At 29.5% G+C, this 24,413-nt stretch overlaps 9 protein-coding genes across 9 annotated transcripts; 2 read left to right on the top strand and 7 right to left on the bottom strand.

The window, feature by feature from the left end:
• Positions 1 to 682: 682 nt before the first annotated feature.
• FG379_002699 (calcium antiporter) lies at positions 683 to 2,092 on the top strand (the record flags this gene model as incomplete). The annotated part of the gene is made up of 1 exon (XM_067328389.1): positions 683 to 2,092. One exon carries the CDS (start codon positions 683 to 685, stop codon positions 2,090 to 2,092), a length of 1,410 nt encoding a protein of 469 aa, XP_067181887.1.
• Positions 2,093 to 2,130: 38 nt separating this feature from the next.
• Positions 2,131 to 8,502, bottom strand: FG379_002698 (uncharacterized protein; the record flags this gene model as incomplete). Its single annotated transcript, XM_067328388.1, has 1 exon — positions 2,131 to 8,502. The coding sequence occupies one exon, from the start codon at positions 8,500 to 8,502 to the stop codon at positions 2,131 to 2,133; it is 6,372 nt and encodes a 2,123-aa protein (XP_067181886.1).
• A 201-nt stretch (positions 8,503 to 8,703) lies between these two features.
• Positions 8,704 to 10,959, bottom strand: FG379_002697 (transcription factor TAF5p; the record flags this gene model as incomplete). Its single annotated transcript, XM_067328387.1, has 1 exon — positions 8,704 to 10,959. One exon carries the CDS (start codon positions 10,957 to 10,959, stop codon positions 8,704 to 8,706), a length of 2,256 nt encoding a protein of 751 aa, XP_067181885.1.
• Positions 10,960 to 11,161: 202 nt separating this feature from the next.
• FG379_002696 (uncharacterized protein) lies at positions 11,162 to 11,923 on the top strand (the record flags this gene model as incomplete). The annotated part of the gene is made up of 1 exon (XM_067328386.1): positions 11,162 to 11,923. One exon carries the CDS (start codon positions 11,162 to 11,164, stop codon positions 11,921 to 11,923), a length of 762 nt encoding a protein of 253 aa, XP_067181884.1.
• A 20-nt stretch (positions 11,924 to 11,943) lies between these two features.
• On the bottom strand, positions 11,944 to 12,690 carry FG379_002695 (uncharacterized protein; the record flags this gene model as incomplete). Its single annotated transcript, XM_067328385.1, has 1 exon — positions 11,944 to 12,690. The coding sequence occupies one exon, from the start codon at positions 12,688 to 12,690 to the stop codon at positions 11,944 to 11,946; it is 747 nt and encodes a 248-aa protein (XP_067181883.1).
• Positions 12,691 to 12,866: 176 nt separating this feature from the next.
• FG379_002694 (alpha beta hydrolase) lies at positions 12,867 to 17,144 on the bottom strand (the record flags this gene model as incomplete). Its single annotated transcript, XM_067328384.1, has 1 exon — positions 12,867 to 17,144. One exon carries the CDS (start codon positions 17,142 to 17,144, stop codon positions 12,867 to 12,869), a length of 4,278 nt encoding a protein of 1,425 aa, XP_067181882.1.
• Positions 17,145 to 18,864: 1,720 nt separating this feature from the next.
• On the bottom strand, positions 18,865 to 19,791 carry FG379_002693 (mitochondrial import receptor subunit tom40; the record flags this gene model as incomplete). Its single annotated transcript, XM_067328383.1, has 1 exon — positions 18,865 to 19,791. The coding sequence occupies one exon, from the start codon at positions 19,789 to 19,791 to the stop codon at positions 18,865 to 18,867; it is 927 nt and encodes a 308-aa protein (XP_067181881.1).
• Positions 19,792 to 20,037: 246 nt separating this feature from the next.
• FG379_002692 (copper transporter) lies at positions 20,038 to 20,565 on the bottom strand (the record flags this gene model as incomplete). Its single annotated transcript, XM_067328382.1, has 1 exon — positions 20,038 to 20,565. One exon carries the CDS (start codon positions 20,563 to 20,565, stop codon positions 20,038 to 20,040), a length of 528 nt encoding a protein of 175 aa, XP_067181880.1.
• Positions 20,566 to 20,705: 140 nt separating this feature from the next.
• On the bottom strand, positions 20,706 to 24,260 carry FG379_002690 (uncharacterized protein; the record flags this gene model as incomplete). The annotated part of the gene is made up of 1 exon (XM_067328380.1): positions 20,706 to 24,260. One exon carries the CDS (start codon positions 24,258 to 24,260, stop codon positions 20,706 to 20,708), a length of 3,555 nt encoding a protein of 1,184 aa, XP_067181878.1.
• Between the last annotated feature and the right edge of the window lie 153 nt (positions 24,261 to 24,413).

The following is a 24,413-nucleotide window of genomic DNA, read 5'->3' as shown; positions in this document are numbered from 1 at the left end:
TTAACAACCCCACTTTAGGCCGCTCTTCAATAATGTTAGAGTTGAAATGATCAGAATAAATCTTAATTTATAACTGATACAGAAATAAATTCGAATGCACCAAAATCATTCAAATACAATGAAACACAAATAATCTATATATTAATACGGTTGATTGCAATTTAACACTTCTTTGAGGTCTCTTAACCTCTTTTTAGGCTAATTAACCTAATCAGAACAGAAAAAATATTCATTAATTACCCTTGCTGGCGGGATTTACTGCAGCTTTTTTGTTTTGATTCAGGTTTGCAATTAATTGTTTTGGCGGTATCTAAAAATTCCTATAAAAAACTAATAATAATTGTATTTCGATATATAAATGTTTATACTCTTATCTATATAGAGATAATTTTGTTTCTAAAGTAATAAAAATAAAACTGTTAGTTTCCTAAACTTATATGGAAAATCAAGTTCTTTTTTGCTCATTACCTTGGTTATTTGAGAGTTGGATTGGGTAGTAGGGCATATTTCTCTCCTATGGTATTCAGAGACAAATATCTTTTTATTTGCGTGATGTTTTTATAACCATTTAAGTCAATATACTTTATGCTTCAGGAATTGTTTCTAATCATATAATTAACTTACTGGATAAAATACTAAAAGTGGTGGTTTCCTTTTTTTTATGAAGTATTTAATTTAAAACATGGTTCTTCAACGCATGAGAGCAACATCATATTTGCGTCGTACTTTATCTGACCCATTTTATAGACGTCGGACTTTCCCCTATATAGTTGGCTTCCTAAGTCAGCAAAATGATTTGAAAAAACAATTTATAAACTCTGGTAGGGCTATTAATGACATTAATGATTCTAAAATAACTAATTTTACATGGAAATCAGATTTTATCGCAATTATCAACATTTTGTTTACCAAATTTAATATGTTGTTAGTTTGCATTCCTTTTGGTATATTGAGTTATTATCTAAATTGGGGGCCACTTGCGACATTTTGGTTTAACTTTATTTCTTTAATACCTCTAGCTAGCTTACTTGGGATATTTACTGAAGAACTAGCGTTACATACTGGTGAGGTCATTGGTGGGCTGTTAAATGCGACTTTTGGAAATGCAGTGGAGATGATTATAACAGTTCAGGGTATTAAGGCAGGACTAGTAACCGTTGTTCAAGGAACACTACTGGGTTCGATACTATCAAATCTTCTACTTATACTAGGAATGTCTTTTTTTGCAGGAGGACTTTTCCATCATGTTCAGAAATTTAATGAAAAAGGTGCATCTTTTTCAACTTCACTTCTTATGTTGTCTTGTATGGCAATATCAATTCCCACTATTGTTGCTCAATTCGACCTTCCACAACACAATATATTAATGATTTCAAGACTAACTGCAATATTACTATCGTTTACTTATGTTTTGTTCTTATTTTTTCAATTATACACTCATTTTAATCTTTTTCGAGACGATAATATATTATTTTCAAATGGTAATGTTCTACCAGCAACTTCGAGTGACATTAACCCTGTAAAAAAATTTAATTTGTTTTCAATATTCGAAACATTCGGTCAAAATAGTAGTAACTTATCAGCTTTCCAAGATGTTAATTATAAATTATATGATGTTTGTCTTGAATTCCCAACTTTATCGTGGCAAATCGGTGTAGCTTTGACAATATTATGCACAGTACTTATTTCAGTTATTAGCGAGTTCCTCATGGAGTCAATAAGTGGTTTTGTATCTGAATGGGGATTCTCCGAAAACTTTATCGGAGTAATTTTGTTGCCTCTTGTTGGAAACGCTGCTGAACATATAACTGCAGTATCCGTTGCCATTAAAAATAAAGTGGATCTAACTATGGGTGTAGCTGTCGGTAGCTCTACTCAGATTGCTCTATTTGTTGTGCCATTCAGTGTAATTGTTGGATGGTTATTATGTAAGCCTATGACACTATCATTTACTCCAGTGTCCGCCATTATTTTATTATTAACAAACCTCATTGTTATTGGAATTGTGCAAGATGGAGAATCCAATTGGTTTGAAGGAGTATTGTTAATTATAAGCTACTGTATTGTAGCGGTAGTATACTGGTATATATAGAATTAAAATTTGTAAAGATTAGTTCCCTATGTTTAAGTTTAATCATTTAAAAATATTAAATTTACTACTGAATTTATCCTCTTCAACAGCATTGATTTTATTATGCTTTTAACCAGCACTTTCGTTTTATTCCTAATTAAGCTGAATAGAACATCAATGTTTTCAAGATGCAACTTTAATGGCGTTTTTATTGAATCTCTGTAATTAAGTAAGAATAACATATTATTTATTGTTATTCTTTGTACAAATAAATCGCATGTATTGAAGTATATAACCACACCCGACTTCTCTTTTCCAGAATTTGAATTCCAAATGTGTACTTCTTTCTCATACATAAATTTACTTATTAATATACCCAAGTAGTCATTTAATTTTAGATTAACATTTAATGATGGCAAATTGAGGTTTAAATCGTAAACATGGTATCTTTTTAGATCGCTAAACTTCCCGAATCTTGTTTTTATACCTTCAAGTATTGAGAACCTAATCAAAGGTAGGTAATTGTGTTTTTTATTTGCTATCTCCATTATTGCTTTACTACCCCTAAAGACTGTAAAATCAAGATTTTTTGCATAAAAAACCATAAAATAATTTATACCTAAATCGTCGAGCTCTAATAGCTTGTTCCTTTTTAATATTATTTTGACTTTACTTAAAACTAATTCCACAGAGGGAATTAACTTTAATATTTCACTATCAATCCTTGGTGGAAATATTGGAAATAAATTTTTAGGAGTACCAATATGAGATAATGTCGATATGTCTCTTTTGAAAATAACAATCCCCTCCGAAATGACAGTACCTAAAATTAATTTAAAATCCCTAATATTGATATTAATTTCAAATTCTATTTTTCTTTCCATATTTGAAAAGTAAGGAATTAAACAGTTATTTGGTGAGAAAAATGGTGGATTTGGGGTTGTATGTATACTTATTAAAGAAAGATCACGAAAATATATTTGAATTATCCCATTTTCGAACCTGATTATATTCACCTCAAATTGAACAAATTTTATATTGTTTTTTGGATCAAAAAAACCGTAATTAAAACGTTTTTTTGTACTTCTGTTGTCTGTTAAATATATTCTATCTAGTTCAATTCTATTATTATTTCCATCAAAATATTCTATAAGAATTAGCTTTTCCAAAGTTCTCCCAAGGTCATTTCCCCAATAAACAAGTTTATTATCCATAACGTAATCGGGAAATAGGTAGATTGAACTAAAAGTTGAATCGTTATCAATATTATTCCTTTTTGACTCGTTTTCAACTTTATAAGCGATTTTTTCCAAAAAGGTATTTTTCCAAATTTCTGTTTGTAAATCTCCCATTTTATGGAACGTTAAGTATCTTTTAAAATCAAAATTTCTATTGATTTGTGATAATAAATAGCTATTTTTTGTTTTATTTTTAAGGATATAATAATTTCCACATTTTTCTTCATTAAAGTCACTGACCTTGACACTGTATTCAGGGTGGAAATCATATGCTGAATTATTTATAGTCACTGTTATTTCAACAACTTCCCATAAATTGCTTGGATTATTTGAGTAATATAAATTAATTACATCACTGAATGAATCTTTATTACTGATATCAATAACATAATTTGTAATAAAGTTGTGAAATCTAACAATTAAATGATTTGATTTATTGTATTCATTTGTTCTTTCTCCCCCAAATATTCCTATATTATCTAAATATCCAACACTTGGATAAACACTAAAAATATTATTATTTGAAAATATGTCCAATTTAAAACTCGAATTGTTAGTAATTGACCAATAAGGTTCTATTGAAATACTCCTAATCTTTAGTGATGATCTCTGAATTATCCCAAAAATTGTCTCATCTTTAATGAAATTGTTATAATTATTTATTTTTATGGATATATTATTATTGTAATCAACTATCAAATTTGAAAACTCATCTTCATGTTCATGTAAAACATCAAATTCATATTTTATTGAATCATCAACTGTAAATAAAAGTAGTTTTTTTTTTTCTTTTGTCTGAAAGTGCTTACCTAGTATTGCTATATAAGGCAATATTTTCTCCCTATGGGCGTATTTCCTTTTACAAATACAATATAATTCTTGTTCATCTACTATTGAATTAAGTATAAAGTCATAACATGTGAGATTAAATACAACAGCTGATGGCCAAATAATGATGTAAAAACGGTGCTTATCGAAAAAAATGCATATATTTAACTGAAGCTTATTATTAAAATCAAAAAACCCTTTATTATAAGAATAATCACCAAAAGTCAAATCAAAGCAATTATTTGTGACTGATTTATTTTTTTCAAGGCTTATCTTCAACTCCTTACGATTATTTTTTGAGTTTTCAATAATTAAGCAGAGTTCTTCATTGTAGTCAATATCCATTATAGACTCAACACTAAAATTCTCAATAGGTTTTGATTCTCTGAAATTGTTTAATTGATAACTAAACACTGTGCTAAAAATACAATAATGTAATTTAATTCCAGAAATGTTTACCAAATTTACAATATTAAATAGTTTGATAAAAATAGTTTTATTATCTTTGAAGCATTCAACTCCTATTTGGAAGTTTGAATCAATTATTTTATAATCACAGTAAAAATATTCAGTACTACTTGTTACTGAGTCAAAAATATTTAAGAAATTTATACTGTCTTTAAGTGTCGCAATACTATTATTATAGTCCTTTCTGTTTTCTTTCTGGCAGATATAAATATGATTATTTTCAACTAAAAAATCAAGAGAACATTCAAAATATTTGTTTTCTGAAACATAATGGTAGCTATGTAAATTTGAAAGACCATTCGAATTTGAAGAAAAAAATAAACCAAGATCTCGTTTTATTTCCGAGATTATTTTGATGTTAATTCCAAACAATAAACTACCTGAATAATAGTTTCCCTTGATATTCTCAAAAGAAACTAAACTTTGTCGATATTTTGACAGTATATTTTTATTTGATGAAAATTTTATTGTACTGTCTAAATAACTATTGTTTATGAAGTATCCTCGGTAATATGAATAATTATTGATAATATTGTTACAGTTGAATTTTGAGGTGTTATCTAATTCAACCAAGTATTTCGATCTAAAATTCAAATTTAGATCAAAATTTCTATAACTTAATTTTAGATTCTCAAGAAGGCAATAAATTCCAAGATAATCCAATAAAAAAAGTTGATTTTTTGATGATTTAATAATATTGTTGTTATAGTTTGGGCATTGTCTTATGTTTCTAATGAATACTCTTAAAGGTGAGTGATTAGAATGCCTTACAATAAAAACCTTATCATATGAACAATTTCCAACAAAAAATTTGTCAATATTGTCGTTTATATTGTCTAAGAATTCCTTTGTCAATGTTAATTTTGCAATATTTACATACATATCCACTCGCATTACTTTATTATTGTAATAATCAAAGCCTAAATTCAATAAATCAATATTTAGAATTTCATTTATCTCAGTAACTCCTGTATAAAATTTACTTATCTCATGAAAATCGTCAATATATATCCCAATTTGTTGACCGAGAACATTTTTACTTGGACTAAAAAAACAAATCCGAAATTTGTCAAGCCATAAGTTACAATTAACTTTATTTCTGAACACTTTTAATTTTTCAATATTTATCGATATTTTATCTTTTTTTTCTAATTGCGAATTCAACAATATTAATGTGATTGAAGATGAAATCAATGAAAAATGATCTATATCAAGTATGTTAAATAATAAACCTGATTGTTTCGTTTCATTATTACCACCAAAAAATGTTATCAATTTCAAAATATCAACAATATCTAAGACAATATATACACCACTTGTTAATTGTAATTGATCAAAACCAACATTGAAATAAGTTTTTGAGATAAATCCATCAACTCTCTCAAATTTCAAATTTAAGAAAATATCTAATTCAAAAAACAAAATGGGATAAAAAAGGTCTTCAAAATATCCTATTTCATTCGCTTCTGTAAAATAATAGCTTAAATTTTCTTTTTCCAAAAATTCATAACATATTATTTCATGAGGCCGACTTTTTTCGATTAAAAAGTAAGTCGTTTCGTTCGCAAACGGAAAATCAATCAAATTCAAACGACTTCGCATCTCTTTCTCACCGATAAATAATCTCATTTTATTTATATTAAAACTAGTGTTATTTTCATCCCTGTTTAATGTAATGTTTCCAACACTTTTCTCATTATAAATAGTAAAAATAATGTATTTGTTTCCATAATTTTCAAAGATGTTAATTGTAGTAGCCTTGAATGTAAACTCCATTATCTTCTCCTTTTCAACGAAAAATAAGGAATTTTTACAGGTTATTTCTTTTTTAAGAACAAAAAATAACTCAGAAATGTTTAAAATATTATTTTTTGAGATATTTAACTTTATTTCAGGAAATTCAAAATGTATTTTAATATTATGCAAGTTTGAATAATTGTAAATATTTAAGTTACTTTTAAAATTCAATAGTTTGTGGCAAATATCGGGATATCTATTCGACTCTTCATACATTACTAATTTGCTAACTGAAATTCTTTCGAAATTTTGTAAATTACTTATTGATTCTATACTCGCTTCCGTTGCCCTTGCTGATAGGAAGGTATCCCTAATTTCCCATTTAACTGGAAGCTTGTACTTTAAACATATTGAATTTAAACGTAATGTTTTACTTCCATCTAATAAATTTATGAATTTGACTCTAGAACATTTAATAGATAACTTATTGTTTATTTCAATAGAGTAATCACAAATCTCAATGTTTCTTACTTGCCTGTTAAAACAAACTTTATTTTCAATTGTTTTAAAAGATTTGAATACTAAGGAAGATATTTTTTGTTCTATAAATTTCACCTCTTCAGAATTTGTGATTCTTTTGAATAGTATATATATTTTACCTGCATTTAACTCAATATTACTTGAATTATAGATGAAGCCAACACTTCCATTTCCAAAATTTAGCGATATTGTGGATGACTCATCTATAATTTCTATTTCTGAGGAAAAAGTTACTTGAAACTCAACATTTAATTCATTCCTTTTTGTAGCCTCAGATAAATTTTCACTTTCTATTTCAAAAAATAGGTCGCTATGGATACTAGTGAGAAAATACTCTGAAGTCAAAAGAAGTAACTCTTTATCAATGTTATTTTTGTTATTAACATAACTTTGAACTCCAGAATTATTTAATGATATCAGTGATCCAGAAATATCAGTATTGAGTAGACATTTAATACACTGTTCATTACTAAAATCAAAAATTACTAGGAAAATCACTGATGGTATTTCAACTATCTTACAATAATCAGTAAATTCATTGAAAATTATATTGTTGTATAAGTGTAATTTGACTAGGCCAAACTCAATATTAAATATATGATCAACTTTTTCGTACATAGCTTTCAAGCCAAATATTTCTGCAAGTCTAAAGTAAGACATTTGGAACGATATGAAAGAATAATCTATTTCAACTGATAATTTTTTCAAACCACTCGACTCAAAATCGAAATAATAATTTAGATCGTTGAAAATAATGACCCCACTGTTTAAGTCTTCAAATTTTAGTTTTTTCAAAATAAATGAGATTTGAAATTTACGACAATTCTTATGTCCCACTTCTATTTGATTTTTTATATAGTTCTGTAGCCCCAAATTATTAAATAACCTTAATATCCCCATAAAAGATAAGTAAATTCCACAAAATTCCTCATCAAAATAATCCTCTGTTGTCATTACAGAAATTTTATTAATATTATAACTTATCTTTATATTTATTACTCCGGGAATATTGAACAGCCTACATGATGAATTTTGATTAAATAATGTAACAAATAGCTTTTTTAAATTAAAATCAGGATCTTTTAATGTATTATGATCTTCTAAACCAAACAGATCTAATTCTTTGTACCTGATAATTGATCTTCTTAGTAATAGTTTGCAAGTGTTACCTTTTTCATTATTTAAATATAAAAATCCAACTTGCAACCCAAAAAAAAAAAGCTTTGACCCTAATTGAACTTCAAATATTACAAAAGCATCGGAAACACAAATATCAGAAAAGGCATGAGTTAATTTCAAAATTGAGAGCCCTTCACTCGCTATTTCATTTGTAATTCTTTTTTTTGTTTTTATGTAGCAATTTAGACCATTAATATGAATTCCTATGAATTTTCCACTCAAAAACCTTATTATGAATAGAAATGAATTAACATTAAGCAAATAGAATAAAATGCATGTAATTATGAAGGCGAACCAATTGTTTATTTTTATCGTTAAATCTCTGATGAAAACCTGACTCGCACCTTTTTCTTCATTCTTATTAGATGATATTTTTATGTTATTAAGTCGAATTTCATTCCAAGCTATAATATTATAACTTGAAATTGACAAAAACCTCATCTAATAGTAATGAATTATATAAATATTAGAATAAGTTGAACAAAAGACTCACTAAAAACATGCTATGAATACCTTACCTTGAATAAATCAGATTCGAAAATTAGAGAAGGCGCGAAAACGTCAAAGAAGACCATTAACATTTACATTCATGTAGTTAAAGATACTAAAAATAAGAGAAAAAATGAGTAAATAACATTGAAATTAATAGTTGGTGCTAATTTTCACAGAAGAAACAGAAAGCAGGTTACTCGGAAGAAATTTTAAACTTTTTGAGCTTGAATCTTTGATTTTATATAACGATGTTGAATATAATTCTGTATTTGTTTTTAATGGCTGACCGAGACATGTTTCCACATTTGTGTCCCACAATGACACTATCGAATTATTAGTTACAGACGCAAGAATTCGGCTTCCATATGAAAAATCCAGAGACTTAATGAAAACTTTTCCATTCATATTTGTTACTTTAGTTGGTAGTTTACAAAGTTGATAGTATTGAATGGTATTCGTACCTAACTTTCTAATGTCCCAAATCGGCACATTTAATTCGCATTTTGAATTCTTTTTTGTAATTGGGTCAAAAATAGTTGAAGATGCTAAAAAATAACCATTGTGACCAAATTTCACTTGATTTATAATACCAGGAGTAACTTTACTATTGTAAATCACACCTTCTTTTTTTCCCGTACGAACATCCCAAAAAATGACTTGCCCATCACTCCCACCAGTGGAAACAATCGAAGAGTTTGGGTGGATTGATACTGACATGACGTCACCTAAGTGGCCCGAAAAAATCCTAATGGGAAATGTCCTAGATGTACACCATAATCTTGCTGTCCTATCACTTGAGCCACTAATAAATGAAACTCCGTAATCATCCCAATTTATGTCCCAAATACAATTATTGCTCGAGTGTCCACTATACGTTACTAATTGAGCTAATGACCTTTCTGAACGATCTTTTGTAATGATAGATAAATTAATTTTACTATCTAAACCACCAGACAATATAAACTCCGGATTCCATGGATGGAACCTTATGCATTGCACTCTATTTCTATGAATCCAGGCAGGATTAATTTTTTTATCTCTGTTTCTCATGTCATATACCTGGATACATCCATCTTCTGTACAGAAAGCACCAAAAACGTGATTATGAGAGACATTCATATCAATAATTTCATTGAAATTAATGTATTCTAAATTATTTGTTATTATGGATGGGTAATTGTTTGAATCAAGAGAATGGCGATTTGAAATTTCATTGAATAAGTGTTTTTTATAACTTATTGTAAATGGGTTGGATGAATCATTTATCGGCAAAAAATCTATTTCATTAGGTCCCTTGATCTCTTCGGTAACTTCATTATCAAGTCTATTTCCTTTTAATTTCTTGAATTCGCTTTCTTTAGGTATTATTTCACTAAAATTTTCAGGGAATAGTCCCCATTTATAAGTTGATTGACTAAGTCCGATGCTTCTTCCAAAAAGAGGTAAGTCGGCGAATTTTTGATTGTCTTTAACATTTTGAGGCTCTTTTTTTTCACTATTTCTTTGATTATTTGGAATAACTTCGAATGAAAGTGAGTCTTCAGTGTAAAGTTCACCTATCTGAAAAACTCCAATTTCTTTCGAAAGTTTTAACGCTTCCTTTTCTTTCTCATTGTTTAATGCTTGTTTATTAGAATTTGTATGCATATGAATTACGAGCTTTTCCTGAATTATGTTAATTATTGTTGTTTCTTCATTTGTTAACAAATAACTATTTAATAAAGAAATTGCCATTGGCCTCAAAATAATATGGAACTTTGATTCAACGTACGGTTTCAGTAAATCTATTTTTTTTATTTTTTCAATTTCATCTGAAACTTTCAATAGAGATACTATTTCTCTGTATCTTGAGTATGCAAAATCATCCGCAAATTTGTTAAAAAATTTCTTATGAAAACCTTCACCTTTTCTTCTCAGCAATATAAAATAAATTTTTATGAATAAAACAAAGCAAATTGAGAGAAGTTCCTCTCTAACAGAAGATATTGAGTTCAAGGTCCAATCTCTGAACCTTAAGTATTTTTCAGATAACACTTTATCTGAAATAACAGACAGTCTCCTGTACTCTTCAACATGCTCTTCAAAATTATATTCCTCTTTTTCCAAAAAGCTGTGCTTATACCTCTTTCTTTTTTCATTGATTTCGGATAACAACGCTTCAACTGTAACCATATAATCATTATTTTTTAAGTAACTAAATATCTGTGATATGTTTAATTCATTTTTTTCAGAATTTTGAGTCTCAGGTATAATAGTTTTCATTAAATTTTGAGTATTCAAAACCTGGTTGCAGTAGGAAGTTGATTGAGAGGACGTAAAATCAAATGGGACCTGAGTTCGAATGGGGCCCTGCCTTTGACAGCCATTTAGTGAAACATTGCCTTGAATTAATTGGTTATTGTTCATTTTGGTTAAAGCTTTGATACTAGTGGCATAATAATGATAATCTCTTTGATGAATATTGCTCTAACTATACTTTCGTTGACAAGCTTAATGGCTTTTGTTAATTTTGAAGGGGATTATTTTCTTACCGCTACTTAAATAATGCGTTTCAACCATAATGTAAAAAAATTGCCAAAATTAATTTAATTATTTTCCTTCCAAAGTTATGGATGGATGTAAGCACTATAGAAGAAAATGCAAAATAATTTCTCCATGTTGTGATACTGAGTATTGGTGTAGACATTGCCACAATGAAGACCCAGAGAATAACCATGGGGATCTCAATAGATTTGAAATAAAAGAAATAGTATGTAGTGTATGTGGTGAGCGTCAACCTATCGGTAATTCTTGCATAAACAATGGAAATATATCTGGAAAAAAGTGTAATGTTAGTGAATTCGCGTCATATTACTGTAACATTTGCAAACTTTGGGATAATGAAGGAATTAAAAAAAGTATATTTCATTGTGATGAATGTGGAATCTGTAGAATAGGAGAGGCTGGATCCTACTTTCATTGCAACATTTGTAGTATGTGTTATCCCATAAGTATCAAAGAAACACACAAGTGTATTGAAAATTCTTGCAAGCGGCCTTGCCCTCTATGCCTTGATGATTTATTTCAATCGGTAAAAACTGTTTCAATACTAAGTTGTGGTCACACAATACACGAAGATTGCTTGTCAAAATTAACCGAATTATCTGGTTTGGTAGGAATGCGTTGCCCAATTTGTAACAAGACATTATACGAAAGTTCTGAAATCTGGAAAGCCATTGACAAAATGATAGAAGATTCTCCCTTACCAGAATCCTCAAGAGAACTAGTAGATATACTTTGCAGTGACTGCAATAGAAAAAGTAACACAAATTCTCATCCATATGGATTGAAATGTCAATTTTGTGGAAGTTACAATACAAGAAATGAATAATATCAGGAAACAAAATTAAATCATCTACTTAGAAATGAAAGATTACAATTGTATAGGTTATAGCAAAAGTTATTAAAAGGAATACAGAAACAGAATGACTGATGTTTCCATATTGTATCCGTAATCCAATCAAGAGCTTCTTTGCAGCCTAGACCTGTATAAGAAGAAACTCCAATGACTCCATACTCATGGATTCTATCTCCGAAAATCTGTATTATTTCGTCTATATTTAACTCCATTGCCAGTTCTCTAGGGTTTAGGGCTCCTAGGACATCTTGCTTGGCAGCAATAATTAGTATTACAGGACCATTGCATCCAACTTTCTCTATTAATTGTATAAGTAACCTTCTAGCCAATGGCAGTCTTCCATGATCACTTGAATCAACAAAAAATAATATCCCATCGAATTTAACTTGCTTTTTAAAGACTTCTATCCCACCTTCCTCATTATTCCTAATTCCTCTTCGCCTTTCATTTAAGGAGTTAATTGGATTTATTTTGTTTCTATCGCAAAGAAATTCTGAGCAAGTTTTGCTATTGTTTAAGAATACATCAGCATCAACAATGTTGAGAAGGCAATTTTCCCTTTTAAATTGCATTATATTCATTCCTTCTGAAGCCATAATGGGGTCTACATACTTTCCTCTCAAGTTTCTCAAAAGAAATGCAGTTCTCCCAGAAGAAGCCGGCCCAGAAACTAAAACGTTAAACTGCCTGCGCTTAAATTCATTTAAAAATTCTCCCAAGTTTAAAAGGTTATTCCCCATATGAAGCTTCAGACAAAAAATATTTTGATTAGTGGATTTTTACTGAGTTTATGTATCTAAGATCTAATCACATTATCCACAAGGCTTTACTGCGGCACAATAAAAATGTGCCAAAGTGAGGACCTAATTAAAACAATCAGAAAAAAAACTTCATTTGTCTATTTATGTTTGCATTTCTACTTTTTAAAAAGTTTTAAGGGCGAAGATAAGGATACCTTATTTTTAGTTTTATATTTTATATCCTGGGGCAAGTCTTCGCCCTTACAAGTATTATTTCCTAAACAAGGTTGTTTATCTTTATTAGGGATATCTAAACCTGATATATTACCTGCAATTATTGGCGAGAATTGATTTCTTCTAAGATATGATGAGTTCAGATTTACTACTCTCGTATCTTTAATTAGTCTCTTACTTGTGGTTTTCTTAAGGATCTGCATTTCTTTGCTATGCATTTCTATATTAGTGTTTGTTGATGAGAAAATCATTACTCTCCTTTGATTTTCTGCGTAACTTAAATTATTTGAATTTACCTGATTACTTTTAAAGTTCAAAGTTAGGGACTCAAGTGATGAAATTCGTGAGGAATTATATGAATCACTAGATATAGAGTTCGAGATATTTGAATTGGAAGTAATTTCTTCTTTTGTTTCTTTTTGAATTTGAGCCTGATCAATTTTGGTTTCAGAACTAGATTTTGTAATGCATTTGTTGTGTTTAGTTACAGTTGGAATGTCCTTGTCTTGCGCATTTTTATTTACATCAATGTTAAGTTCTCCATGACGTATTATATCTGTCGAGTATTCTATTATAGTGTTACAGACTCCATTTTCAATTAATTCCATCGAGATAGAAAGTATTTTTTCCAAAATGTTTAAGGTTTTTGTCGAAGACTTGAAATAACATGAAGAATTGAAACCACAATAACGTTTTTCATTTGAATTGTTTGCCCAATTAAGTAAACTTAAATCTGCATCATTTGGGTTTTCAATAGCTCTCCTTATTATTCCGGATATTAGTAACAGACAATGTAGTGGATGTATATTCGAGTAAGGAAAGTATTTCGTTTTGTTTATATTCTTTAAAAGTGAGCCATGATATAAACAGCAATGAGAGAAGTGCCACAATAACTTAAAAATACATTCCGATTCATGATCTAACCTTAAAAACGAATATTTTTCATACAGGAGTCTATGAAATACAGTATAATTTGATGGTGACATTCCCATATATATCCTATCATTATACAATAACTGATTTATGATTAATAGAGGGTCACTTGAATTAAAAAAAACAGATTCCCATGTTAATGGAAGTTCATTTGTATTCTCATCGTATGATTTTTCTATTTGGTCATCCACAGTATAACTATTGTCGATTCTGTTCATCCCATCCATTAAAATTATTTTACCTTGAAACGAACTATTTAATGGTTGTTCAGGTGATTCGGTCTCATCATAAAATAAATCAGATTCATTTACACTATATTCTTCGTTTGATTCATCCCCATATAAATAATGATCACATGATACACTATTCTTTTTGTCATCAACACCTAGTTTGGTTTCTGCTACATTTATCGAATTTCGTTCATACAACCTGGCTTTGTCCTCATTTAATTGATCTTTTGAAAGTTCGTCCTTGGAAGTAAACTTTGAGTTACTTTTCACTCTAAACACTTGACTTATTCCAGGTAATGAAATTCTTGGGCAGAAGAAATTAATCCCCGACATAAATTCCGAGAATGATTCTAAATCTTGTAAGATGACCTCCCAGTTGGGTTGGTTATTTTGCAATAGATACTTACTTTTGAAGATAGAATTAAAAATGAATTTTCCTACGTCAATTCCGCCCATACTTGCAATGTTAGAGATTTTTAATGACGTGTTTATCACATTAAAGACAGTATTAAATATATGATTACATATTTCTGGATGTATTAAGTTATTAATATCATTTGGTGTCTCTGATTCACCCAGAAAACTATTGTTTCTGCCATTGTTCCATTCACTTCTTGTAATTATTTTTGTCTTTATTACTTTATAAATTATTTCCATATTCATAAACCCTGGTAGATGAAACGGTAAAAGTAAACAAAAGTAATTGGAAGTAATCATATTGATGTCATTTATCATGTTGTTCAGTATAATTCTTTGTAGGAAATGAACCGAATTTGATTCAAATAGTTTTACAATAAATTCTGCCCAACCAAAAGGTATCCAATTTCCAAATCCAGTTATTAATGCAAGTTTTTCGATTTTTGGTCTTCTGTTACATAAAAGAAAGTGTTGCAAACTTGAGAAAGATAATTCTTCTAATAAACATTTTGTTTCTTTAAGGGACATTATATCTTTGTAAGAAGCTATATTAGGATATTTTTGTAACAAGTTATTACTTCCGTATTTAGTATTAACATTAAATAACTCATAAACATGAATTCTGTACAACGTCCTTACAATCCACTCGGCAATCGGCTGGAAAAATGGCTTCGGAGGTGCGTATAAAGGTATTGTTATGAAATGTGGAGGAGGAAAATTCTTACTTATAGTATTATCTTCCAATAATCTTACAACCATTCTACCATTAATACCATTAATCTTTTGTAGCTGTATGTATATATTTCCAATAGAAATCCCATCCAAAAACCACTCATCTGATTCAGATTTGAACGAATATACAACATTCACAAACAATGTAGGAGTATATATATAATAAAGTCTTCTTACCCACATAATAATTGATAAAAATGTGTCATTGCTATTATTTAGAAATGAAATATTATTTTGTTTTATTTTTTGTAATATTACTTGGAAAAAGTGGCGATAACGATCATACAAATAGCAATAAAGATTTGATATTGGCCAAAAGTTTAATAACAGCTCATCACTCGTAAAAGAATTTGATATCATTTTTTCCACGCGAGTTCTGCAATCCATTCTAAACACACTCGGATTGTTTAATATAACATTTTTTTTCTTTGAGTTAAGCCTTTGATAATTTGCCAATTTATGGCTTATTGTTGAACAAACATTAATATTACTGTATGAAATACACTGTTTAGCACTTCTGTAAAATTGTTGATTGGACAAAATCAGATTCGAATTCACCAGTCTATTGTAACATTTGATTTCTTCATTTGAGCTTCCATCATCAGAAGATAGTTCATCCTCAAAATCATCAAATTCTTCATTTACATATTCATTATGTTCAAATTCATCTTCACCTGAGGAGGAAAGATATATGCTAGATGAAGACTTAGTCCTGGATAACTCTTCATCCTTCAAATGGTCTATATATTCTCCAGCCTCTCCGTTCAACCAAATATATTTTGGTGAAAAATCTCCCTCCAAATATAGAGAATTTACTTTATGGTTAACTGTTGAGAAGAAGTCTCTATTTTTATTGTTGTTACCCCATAGGGATAATATTGATTTTATATCTTTTGGTCCAATGGTTCTAACGTTATCTGAATCATCTTCATCAATTGTTTTTAATGTAGAATCTTTGAGATATTTCTTATTACCAGAACTGTCTTTATGTAGTTTCATATTTATATTCCTTGTTAGATAGACATCTAATAAAGTTGGCCTAAAAGGATTAAGTTTGCTGTAATATGCTTTACTAATATCGAATTTTATTCTCCTACCATTTTTTATGTAGTTTCCATAGTAAATTGTGGTTAGATTTGGTGTTACAAATTTGTCTAAAAATTTCAGTATTGGTTGAATAATATCTCTTTCTATATCAAAATAATGATGAGTGGCTTCTTTGGGGAAGTGGCAACTTCTGAGATTAGCATGATAGTTGTTATACATTTCAAAACTCCCTGTCCAACTAAAGAGAGAGTCCTTTTTTCCGTGGATCCACAAAATCGGGCAAGAACATTCTAATACTTCCGATTGAATATTCCAACGTTGGGTTATCAGAAAACGCCCAACTTTTCCAGCTAAACTTTCAGCTGCATGTTTAATGCTTTTGTATGGGCATTGAAGAATTAACCCACCCAATCTTTTTTTCTGCTCATTTAATATTTTAGCTTGTCTAGTGCTTGGGCCTGTCCCAATTGAACAACCCCATAACACCACATTTTCTATTGGCCAACCTAACTCCTGTGTAACAAAACTCACGATTAAACTCATACATTGGTCAACGGTTGACTCGTCAGACCTCCCTTCATGCTTTCCATATCCCGGATAATCAAATAATAATATATTTACTTTTAATCTTTCACTAATATACCTCAACCTTCCGTGTATTTCACCTATGTCAACTCCATTTGCGTGAGCGTATATAACCATTATTTTTGGGCCTCCTTTTGGAACAAACAAAAAACATGGAATCTTCCTATCCATGTTCACAAGTCCCGGAATTAATATTGTCTCTGGAAAAGATGTTACATCATATGAGGAAAATGTCCCAGGGAACATTGCAATATCTGCGAATTTCTGAATGAACATCTTTAACTACCCTTTATAATATAAAACTGGATTAATTTACATATTATAAAGTCCAAAATTTCAAATAAGCCAGAAATGCACTTTCTATTATTATAAATTTAAAGATACAATGATTTTTTCTAAAAATTATGGAATTTCGCTCATTAATTGTTCATATTGAAATTTATTCAATTTTTGTGTTTGTTCCAAACTCACAATAAAATAGCAGTCATTTACCCGCCTATGTCCTTAACTCATTTAAATTTCTAGATGAATAGTTGAAAATTTACCATAAGTACAAAAAAATGTGTATATACATAATATTCAGGTATTTACCACTTTGTTCAGAAAGCTGAGTCACTTGTTGTAGTATACACGTCACTCTGTTTCGTTTATTCCGTAATATTTTATTAGTTTTTGCATGCAGCCCCCATTGTGGCGCAATGATTTTAGTAGTCAAATAAGTGTAGTCATTTACGCCGTCTCCCACACAAACACATGTTTTACGTAATGAAAAACGGCGAACATGAAAAAAAGTAAGGCGTAAATTATGGTGTATTGACAAAAACTGAAGTCTCTATTTTAAGTAAAAATAAAGCTATAAATTGAATCTTCTATATAAAGACCAGCTGAATATTTCATCGAATAACAAAATTTATCCCTGCATGAACGAAATAAACTAATAGACGAAAAAGCTTTTATAAAATGCGGACAAATAACTAAATTAGAGAAAAGAAACAAATATCCACTTTAAGAATATCGAAACCTATTTTTGTTTATGGACTTCAGTATTATGCTGAAATCCTCAGATCATACATAGAATTCTTTTTATTCTTTTTTTTTTTTTGGATTTTGCTTCAAACTCACTATTATTGCAAGGTTATTTTTTTATAACTCCATTTTATGTTTCAACTGTTCTTTACGGTGTCTTGTTAATTATTTTAAATTCACTGCAAATTGAATCCGTGCAATTTTTGTTTTGGTTTCTAGTCCGGTCTTTTAATGGGGCTTTATATGACCTGAAAATTTCCCCAAAATCAATAGGATAGGAGGTTTTTGCTTTTTAAACATAAACATTCGGAATAACTTTAACTGTTTTCATTGACTTTTAGGTAACTGTAATAAATTTTCCATTTATATAGTTGCCCTTCTAAAAGTTTACCATCTAGAATTGTTACTTCTGATATTTATACGGGTATAATTGATGTAAATCTTCAAAAACCTTAAAGTTTATTATTTCAACAGCATTAAACAACGTTTCACTAGTCACTATACCAAATAATGAATATTTTTCATCAAATAATTCAATATAATTCAGTGTAATAAACATTTTCATCAATTAAACTTTTCAGTATAGTATTGAATATCAAATAGTAAAATCATTCCTCTGCATCTAAACATAGACTTGCTATTAATTTCATACTCAAGACTCTTATTGTTTTTTGAAATTATTGTTATCTGGGACAATAATTTAACCATTTATGATTTTTCTCTAATTTACTTACAATTATAACCCTAACTAAAAAGTTTATGAACTTTTATATTGTTTTTGTGTACTCATTGTGCCACAATTCAATGTGTGCTTCACCTAAACTTGTCTCAAATAAAACCTTGGCACATATGGACAAATCGAGACTCATCACAAGTATATTTCTGTCTCGATAGAATATTAAACATTTTACCCTTACCTCCATGTACAGGTCGATGGAAAAGGCACATGCATGCAAATTGTAAAGATGGATTACTGAGATAAATCATCCTCCTTGTCTTGCGGAGCAAATTGCATCATAAAACCAAACTTATACTCGTCCTTGAAATAGTCAATTACTCCAGATACTCCGAATCCTTTATTATCTTGACATAAAAGTGATATCTTGCCATATGTATCAACTACTCCTTGTATCCTCGCTGTCTTAAATAAATATTCATATCCAAACCGTAAAGTTGACTCATAACTTGGAATTGAGGTCTCAAACTCACTTGCAAGTGACAACCTCTCACTTACTTTCCTAAAGAATGTTGATTTAATTGAATGTACATTAGAAAGCATTCTTACAGAACTTGAAAAATCTGGTTGGCGAGTTATTTGACTAAAAAAAATATTTTTTCCTTTCTGGTAACGCGATCCTATTGACATTATCGATGTATTGTTAGCTGTAACCAATGTCAAGTCACCACCCAATTGCAGAGAATTAGTTATTAATTGTGAAAATGATCCATTTATTAAATACATCCCTTGATAAGCAAACTTTAGTGAATAGCTACTTCTAAATCCATTATAATCAAGGGAGATCTCACCCATGTTTTTATTTTCGTCCCTTAAACTTGAATTTACTGAAATTCTTGTCTCAATACTGTCATTTATCGAGTGTGAAACACGGCCACTTACAATTCCTTCATTATTCACTCTTCCTAAAACTATTGTTTTCCCATCAGAACTATGGAATGTTGGCCCCAACTGGTATGAATATCCTCTGAAAGTAGAAGTACCCAACATTAACGAATATGACGTCTGTAAAGTTCTTGCAACTGTTTTTGTAACCTCCGCTCTAAACCCATCGTAGTTTTCCATCTGAAATAAGTTTTGGGCTTCAATTGAGAAATTTTCATACTGTAAGCATTTCATCTTTAATCTGTCATCACCATTGAATTCGTCAAGCCTGTGCATATTATTAGAATTTTGACTATTTTTTTCATCTACTATAAATAGAAAAAAATGAATGAAAATCGTTCAGGGTTGATAAAAAAAATTATATAATCTTTTCTTAAAATAAAATTCAATGAAGTGATTTCAAGTAAGTGATTTATGAATTAAGGTATATAAATTTGTTTCTAAAAAGTTATTCGTAAACTCAATGAGTTTAACACCTATAATGTGAAATTCACCGCCTAATATGCATAGAAATAAAGTATTTTAACAGCATGAAGGGTACTCAGATTCTGTGTTGCAAACACATGTATCTTTCTCTATTGAGCCTATTTCGAATATTCCATATCCAAGAGATAACCCAACAATAACTGAAATGAATAAACCACAATTGAAGGTCATTGCAATAAGCATTAGCAGATAATGTAGGAAATAATAGAAGAATGACAGAAAACTGCTTCTCAATCTAGCCTTCCATTTACTCTTATTTCTCACGTCTTTTTTTATTTCCCTTATGTATCCTTTGTTTATTGAAGATAAATACATTGTGAAACAACCCAATAGAATAATGATAAAACAAGAGACGAAGTAGTCGAAAGGATTCTTTGTTTTCCAGAAGTCGAATAATATTGAAGATTCAAAACTTTGATGAAACACCATCTGCATTGTAACAGATATTAAACCTTTATTGTTTATCTGAGTTATTTCATCCATAGTAGGATTGTCTATTATTTTAGCACTCAATCCGTCACTCCCCTGTAACAGTTGAAAGGCATTTTTCTTTGCACAACACATGTTCAAATTGTGGAGAAAATTGTAAATAAATCAACTAAGTAAAATAAAAATAAATTACTTTTCCTTTTTTATATATTATATTTCGGTTATGACTCTTAACTCGAAAAAAAAAAAAAAATTATATTATTCGAGGAAAAAAATTAATTTATATCAATATTATCATGTTCAAATTGCTCCCTTCTTGTATCAAAATTTTTTCTTCCAATTATTATCTTCCCTCTTGCATTGTTATTTCTTTTTGTATCGACTTTCCTACTATTATTTTTCGAGATTGTAGTTGTGCCTACATTAATCTCTTCAAGATCTGAAATTTTTACCGTTTTTTTCTTTTCTTTTATTAATTCTAATTGTTTTTCTCTTAGTTTTTTAGTTTCTTCATTCAATTTACCTTTGATTAGACCCTCTTTTCTAGATAAACTATCTCCTTCTAAAACTAAGGACTCGACAATGTATTTTTGCAATTCTTGTTTACTCACTTCTTTATTCGGAATTGAAGACATTGTAGATATCTCCCCTAAAAATTCCCATGGAACACGCCTTGGATCATGTTCAAATGTGTGATGTAAATAACCCCATTCATTTTCAGTAATATTATCGATATCAGCAACAACATTTTCTTCTTCGTTCTGAAAAAAATCTAATTTAATTTTATTATCCTTATTTGGTAATAATTGCATGAGTTTTGTTCTCTCATAGATTATCTTTTTTCTTAACTCGCGATTTGGATTTAGATTACTTTCCCACTTATTTTTTATCCTCTCGAAATCTTCCGGTTTCTTCGCATCTCTATTAAGATTTAACATAAAATCTCTATCCCAGAATTTATCCGGTAGCAATTTTGTTTCACCATTAACTAGACCAATATTTATATCATTATAATCGTCAACATTATCTTCCATTTTTAACTTGTTATTAGTATTGGATTTGTCAAATTCCGATTCTAAACTGACTTTGTTACCTAGAAACTCTATTTTGTTTTTATAATCAAGTGACTTCTCAAAAAATGGTATGATATTAGATGGTTTTGGTGGGGTTTCGACCCACTCACTAAAATATGTATTTTTCTGTCTCGCATTTTCCTCAACTTTCTTTATTTCCTTCTTCTTTTCCTTTTGAACCTTTAAAATACTTCTTAATTCCTCCTGTGACAAATCTCCAGGTAGCATTGGATCCATCTTCTCCAATTCAGCTACCTTTTCCTCACTTTTTTCAACTTCATCCACTTCAATATCATTCTTAAACATACCTTTTTGCTTAATCGGTTGTATCTCTGGTGTTTTAAGTGTAGAAAATGTTATTGAAACACTTGAAGGACAACTTATCCAACGGCTATCCTCATCCAGATCCCAACGTTTAACCTTTTGTGGATAATCCGTTAGATCACCTATTTTTCCTTCGTGATTTTTATAATTGTTTAACTTTTCCTTTTCATCTCTTAGGTATGAGGCTTCTGCAAACCAAAATGCAGGACTTTCTGGATCATTTGGCACTAAACAAGAATAATTACCGTATTTCCGGTCTTTACCCATAACTCTTTTAAAATTATTTTCTAACTCGTTTCTACTATTGGTTTCTTCATCTCTGTTATTTACATTACTAGAAATAATTACAGTATTATTTTTCAATATTTTATCTATTATTTTTTGATCCTGCAAACCTTGAAAAACGTTTAGTGATTCAGGTCTCAAATTTTTGTATAAATCTTGTCTTCTAAGTTGTTTTTTAGATAATTGCAGGTAAATTTTATCCAGTTCATCTAATATTCTATTATAACTTTTTTGCGTTTTAATGATTGACTTTTGCCTTGTAGCCAATGTCTTATGCAATTTCTGAGTATATTCATCCCTTTTCCTTTCAAAAGTTTCCTTTCTTGATTTTATTTCCTCGAACTTTTTCTCCAAAGAATCGTATGTATCTACATAAAAATTGCGATCCTTTTTCTGACGTTCCTTGATTTTCTCAGGATCTTCCAATTCAAATGAGACAGGTAAACTATCTATTCCACCTTGTTGAAGGCATGAATATGTCGCAAACATTCTTTGTTGGCAATCGGTAATATCATCCAGCTCCATCTCCAATTTCTTCTCATCTTTTATTAGTTTTTCATCGTGCTCTTTTGCTGTTTCACAGTGCATAATTATAACCTTTGATAAATCATTCAATATTTCTTCTTTCTTTTGCAGCTTGCTTACAATATTTCTTAACGTTGTATTTTTGTAGTAATCAAATGTATTTGATCTGACTTTTTCATTTAAGATCATACTCTTATTTATTTTTACATCAAACAATTCGTTTGTATTTATCAGCCTTCTAACTATTTCACAGTTGCTTTTATTTTCTTTGTTCTCTGGAAAAGGGACTAAATTGGGAATGGAATGATCACTATCATTTCCCATTTTTTTCATTTCATCAAAATGATTAAATACCATAGATAACGTATAAGCTGGCTTTATATCTATTGATAGGTTGTCAAACTCAATAATTGTTTTGTTCAACAATTTTTTATCGTAAATTGATTCTCTTCTTCTAAATAAATCTTGATTCTCGCTAAATTTTGCTGTTGGATAAAAAACAGGAGTTTTTATATCTTGGCCAAATAATTTAATATTAATTTCCTTATAATCATCCAAGTTACATTGATTTACCTTATATAAAACTTCATAATCCCCATTTTTCAAATCCAAAATTTGTTGAACCTTTATTCCACCCACCCCAATAACTTGATATTTGTCGCCACCAGATTTTACCTTATTTCCCATTCTGTCAATAGAATGAATAACGAATGATGATATTTCCTCATCAATGTTAAAGTTTATCAATCCATCGCCTTCTGCCCAACAAAGCTCAGGATATGCTTTTCCAGGAGAAACCTGTATTACGAAAGGCGAGTCACCTATTGTAATTTTGTCTTTGTTATCAAATATCTCTAATTTATGTGGAACAGCTTTTTTGCATATATATGATACTGTATATGTACCATCACTATTGTCTATCACACTTCCTTCGAACGTTTCATTAATATCCATCAACTCCAATGAAACAAAAGAAAATTGATCGCTAGATTCAATACCATTCGTATGCTTGAATGGAGTGAGAAATACTCTGAAATCATAACCACCATAATTAATTATTTTGTTATCTTCTGAAAATGAGTAAATCATTATTTGAGTTATTTCACCTGCTATAGCTCTTTTCAATCCTATTCCCGTTACACGACAATTTCTTGCAGCATTTTCTGTAATTTGACCTGAGGCCTGTTTAATCAATGATTTCATTGAAGTTTGACCATCATGATCATTCTCAAATATATTTTTTTTTGAATACTCAATTGGAAGGTATTTTCTGCTATTATAGTGGTTCTTTATTGTGTCAAATTCATAAAATTTTCTTTCTTTTTGACTATTGTTATAAAGAACTGCTTTTTCAGGGATTGACTTAATTTTATTCTGACCAAAGGGCTCATTATTTGTAAAATTTTTGATAGGAACTTGTTCCATATACATAAAACTAGATTTTTTCAAGATGTTTGTATTCGGAAGTTCATCTTTTTTCCTCCCACCATATATCCCTAAGGGCACAGGAAGGTTTATTTCTTTTGCAATTGTTGGATTTATCAGAACAAATCTGTTAGGATCTGATCCTGAAAACAACCCCCTTTCACAGTCATCATTAAAATCGTTTTTTATCTGTGACATTTCGGAATCATTTGGTTTAATATCTACCCTTTTTTTATAGCAAATGTTATTTGGAGACAGTACGTGTAAAGCTCAGTGGACATGTCAAAGGTATTCATGTAATAACAAATCTAAGAATATATTGAGCATAAATTAAAAATAAATTAAATACAT

The sequence above is a fragment of the Cryptosporidium bovis genome, assembly GCF_009768925.1.
Source record: "Cryptosporidium bovis isolate 45015 chromosome Unknown contig_4, whole genome shotgun sequence".
NCBI lineage: Eukaryota > Apicomplexa > Conoidasida > Eucoccidiorida > Cryptosporidiidae > Cryptosporidium > Cryptosporidium bovis.
The sequence above is the reverse complement of the archived record's forward strand: the minus strand, read 5'-3'. Positions and strand labels throughout refer to the sequence as shown.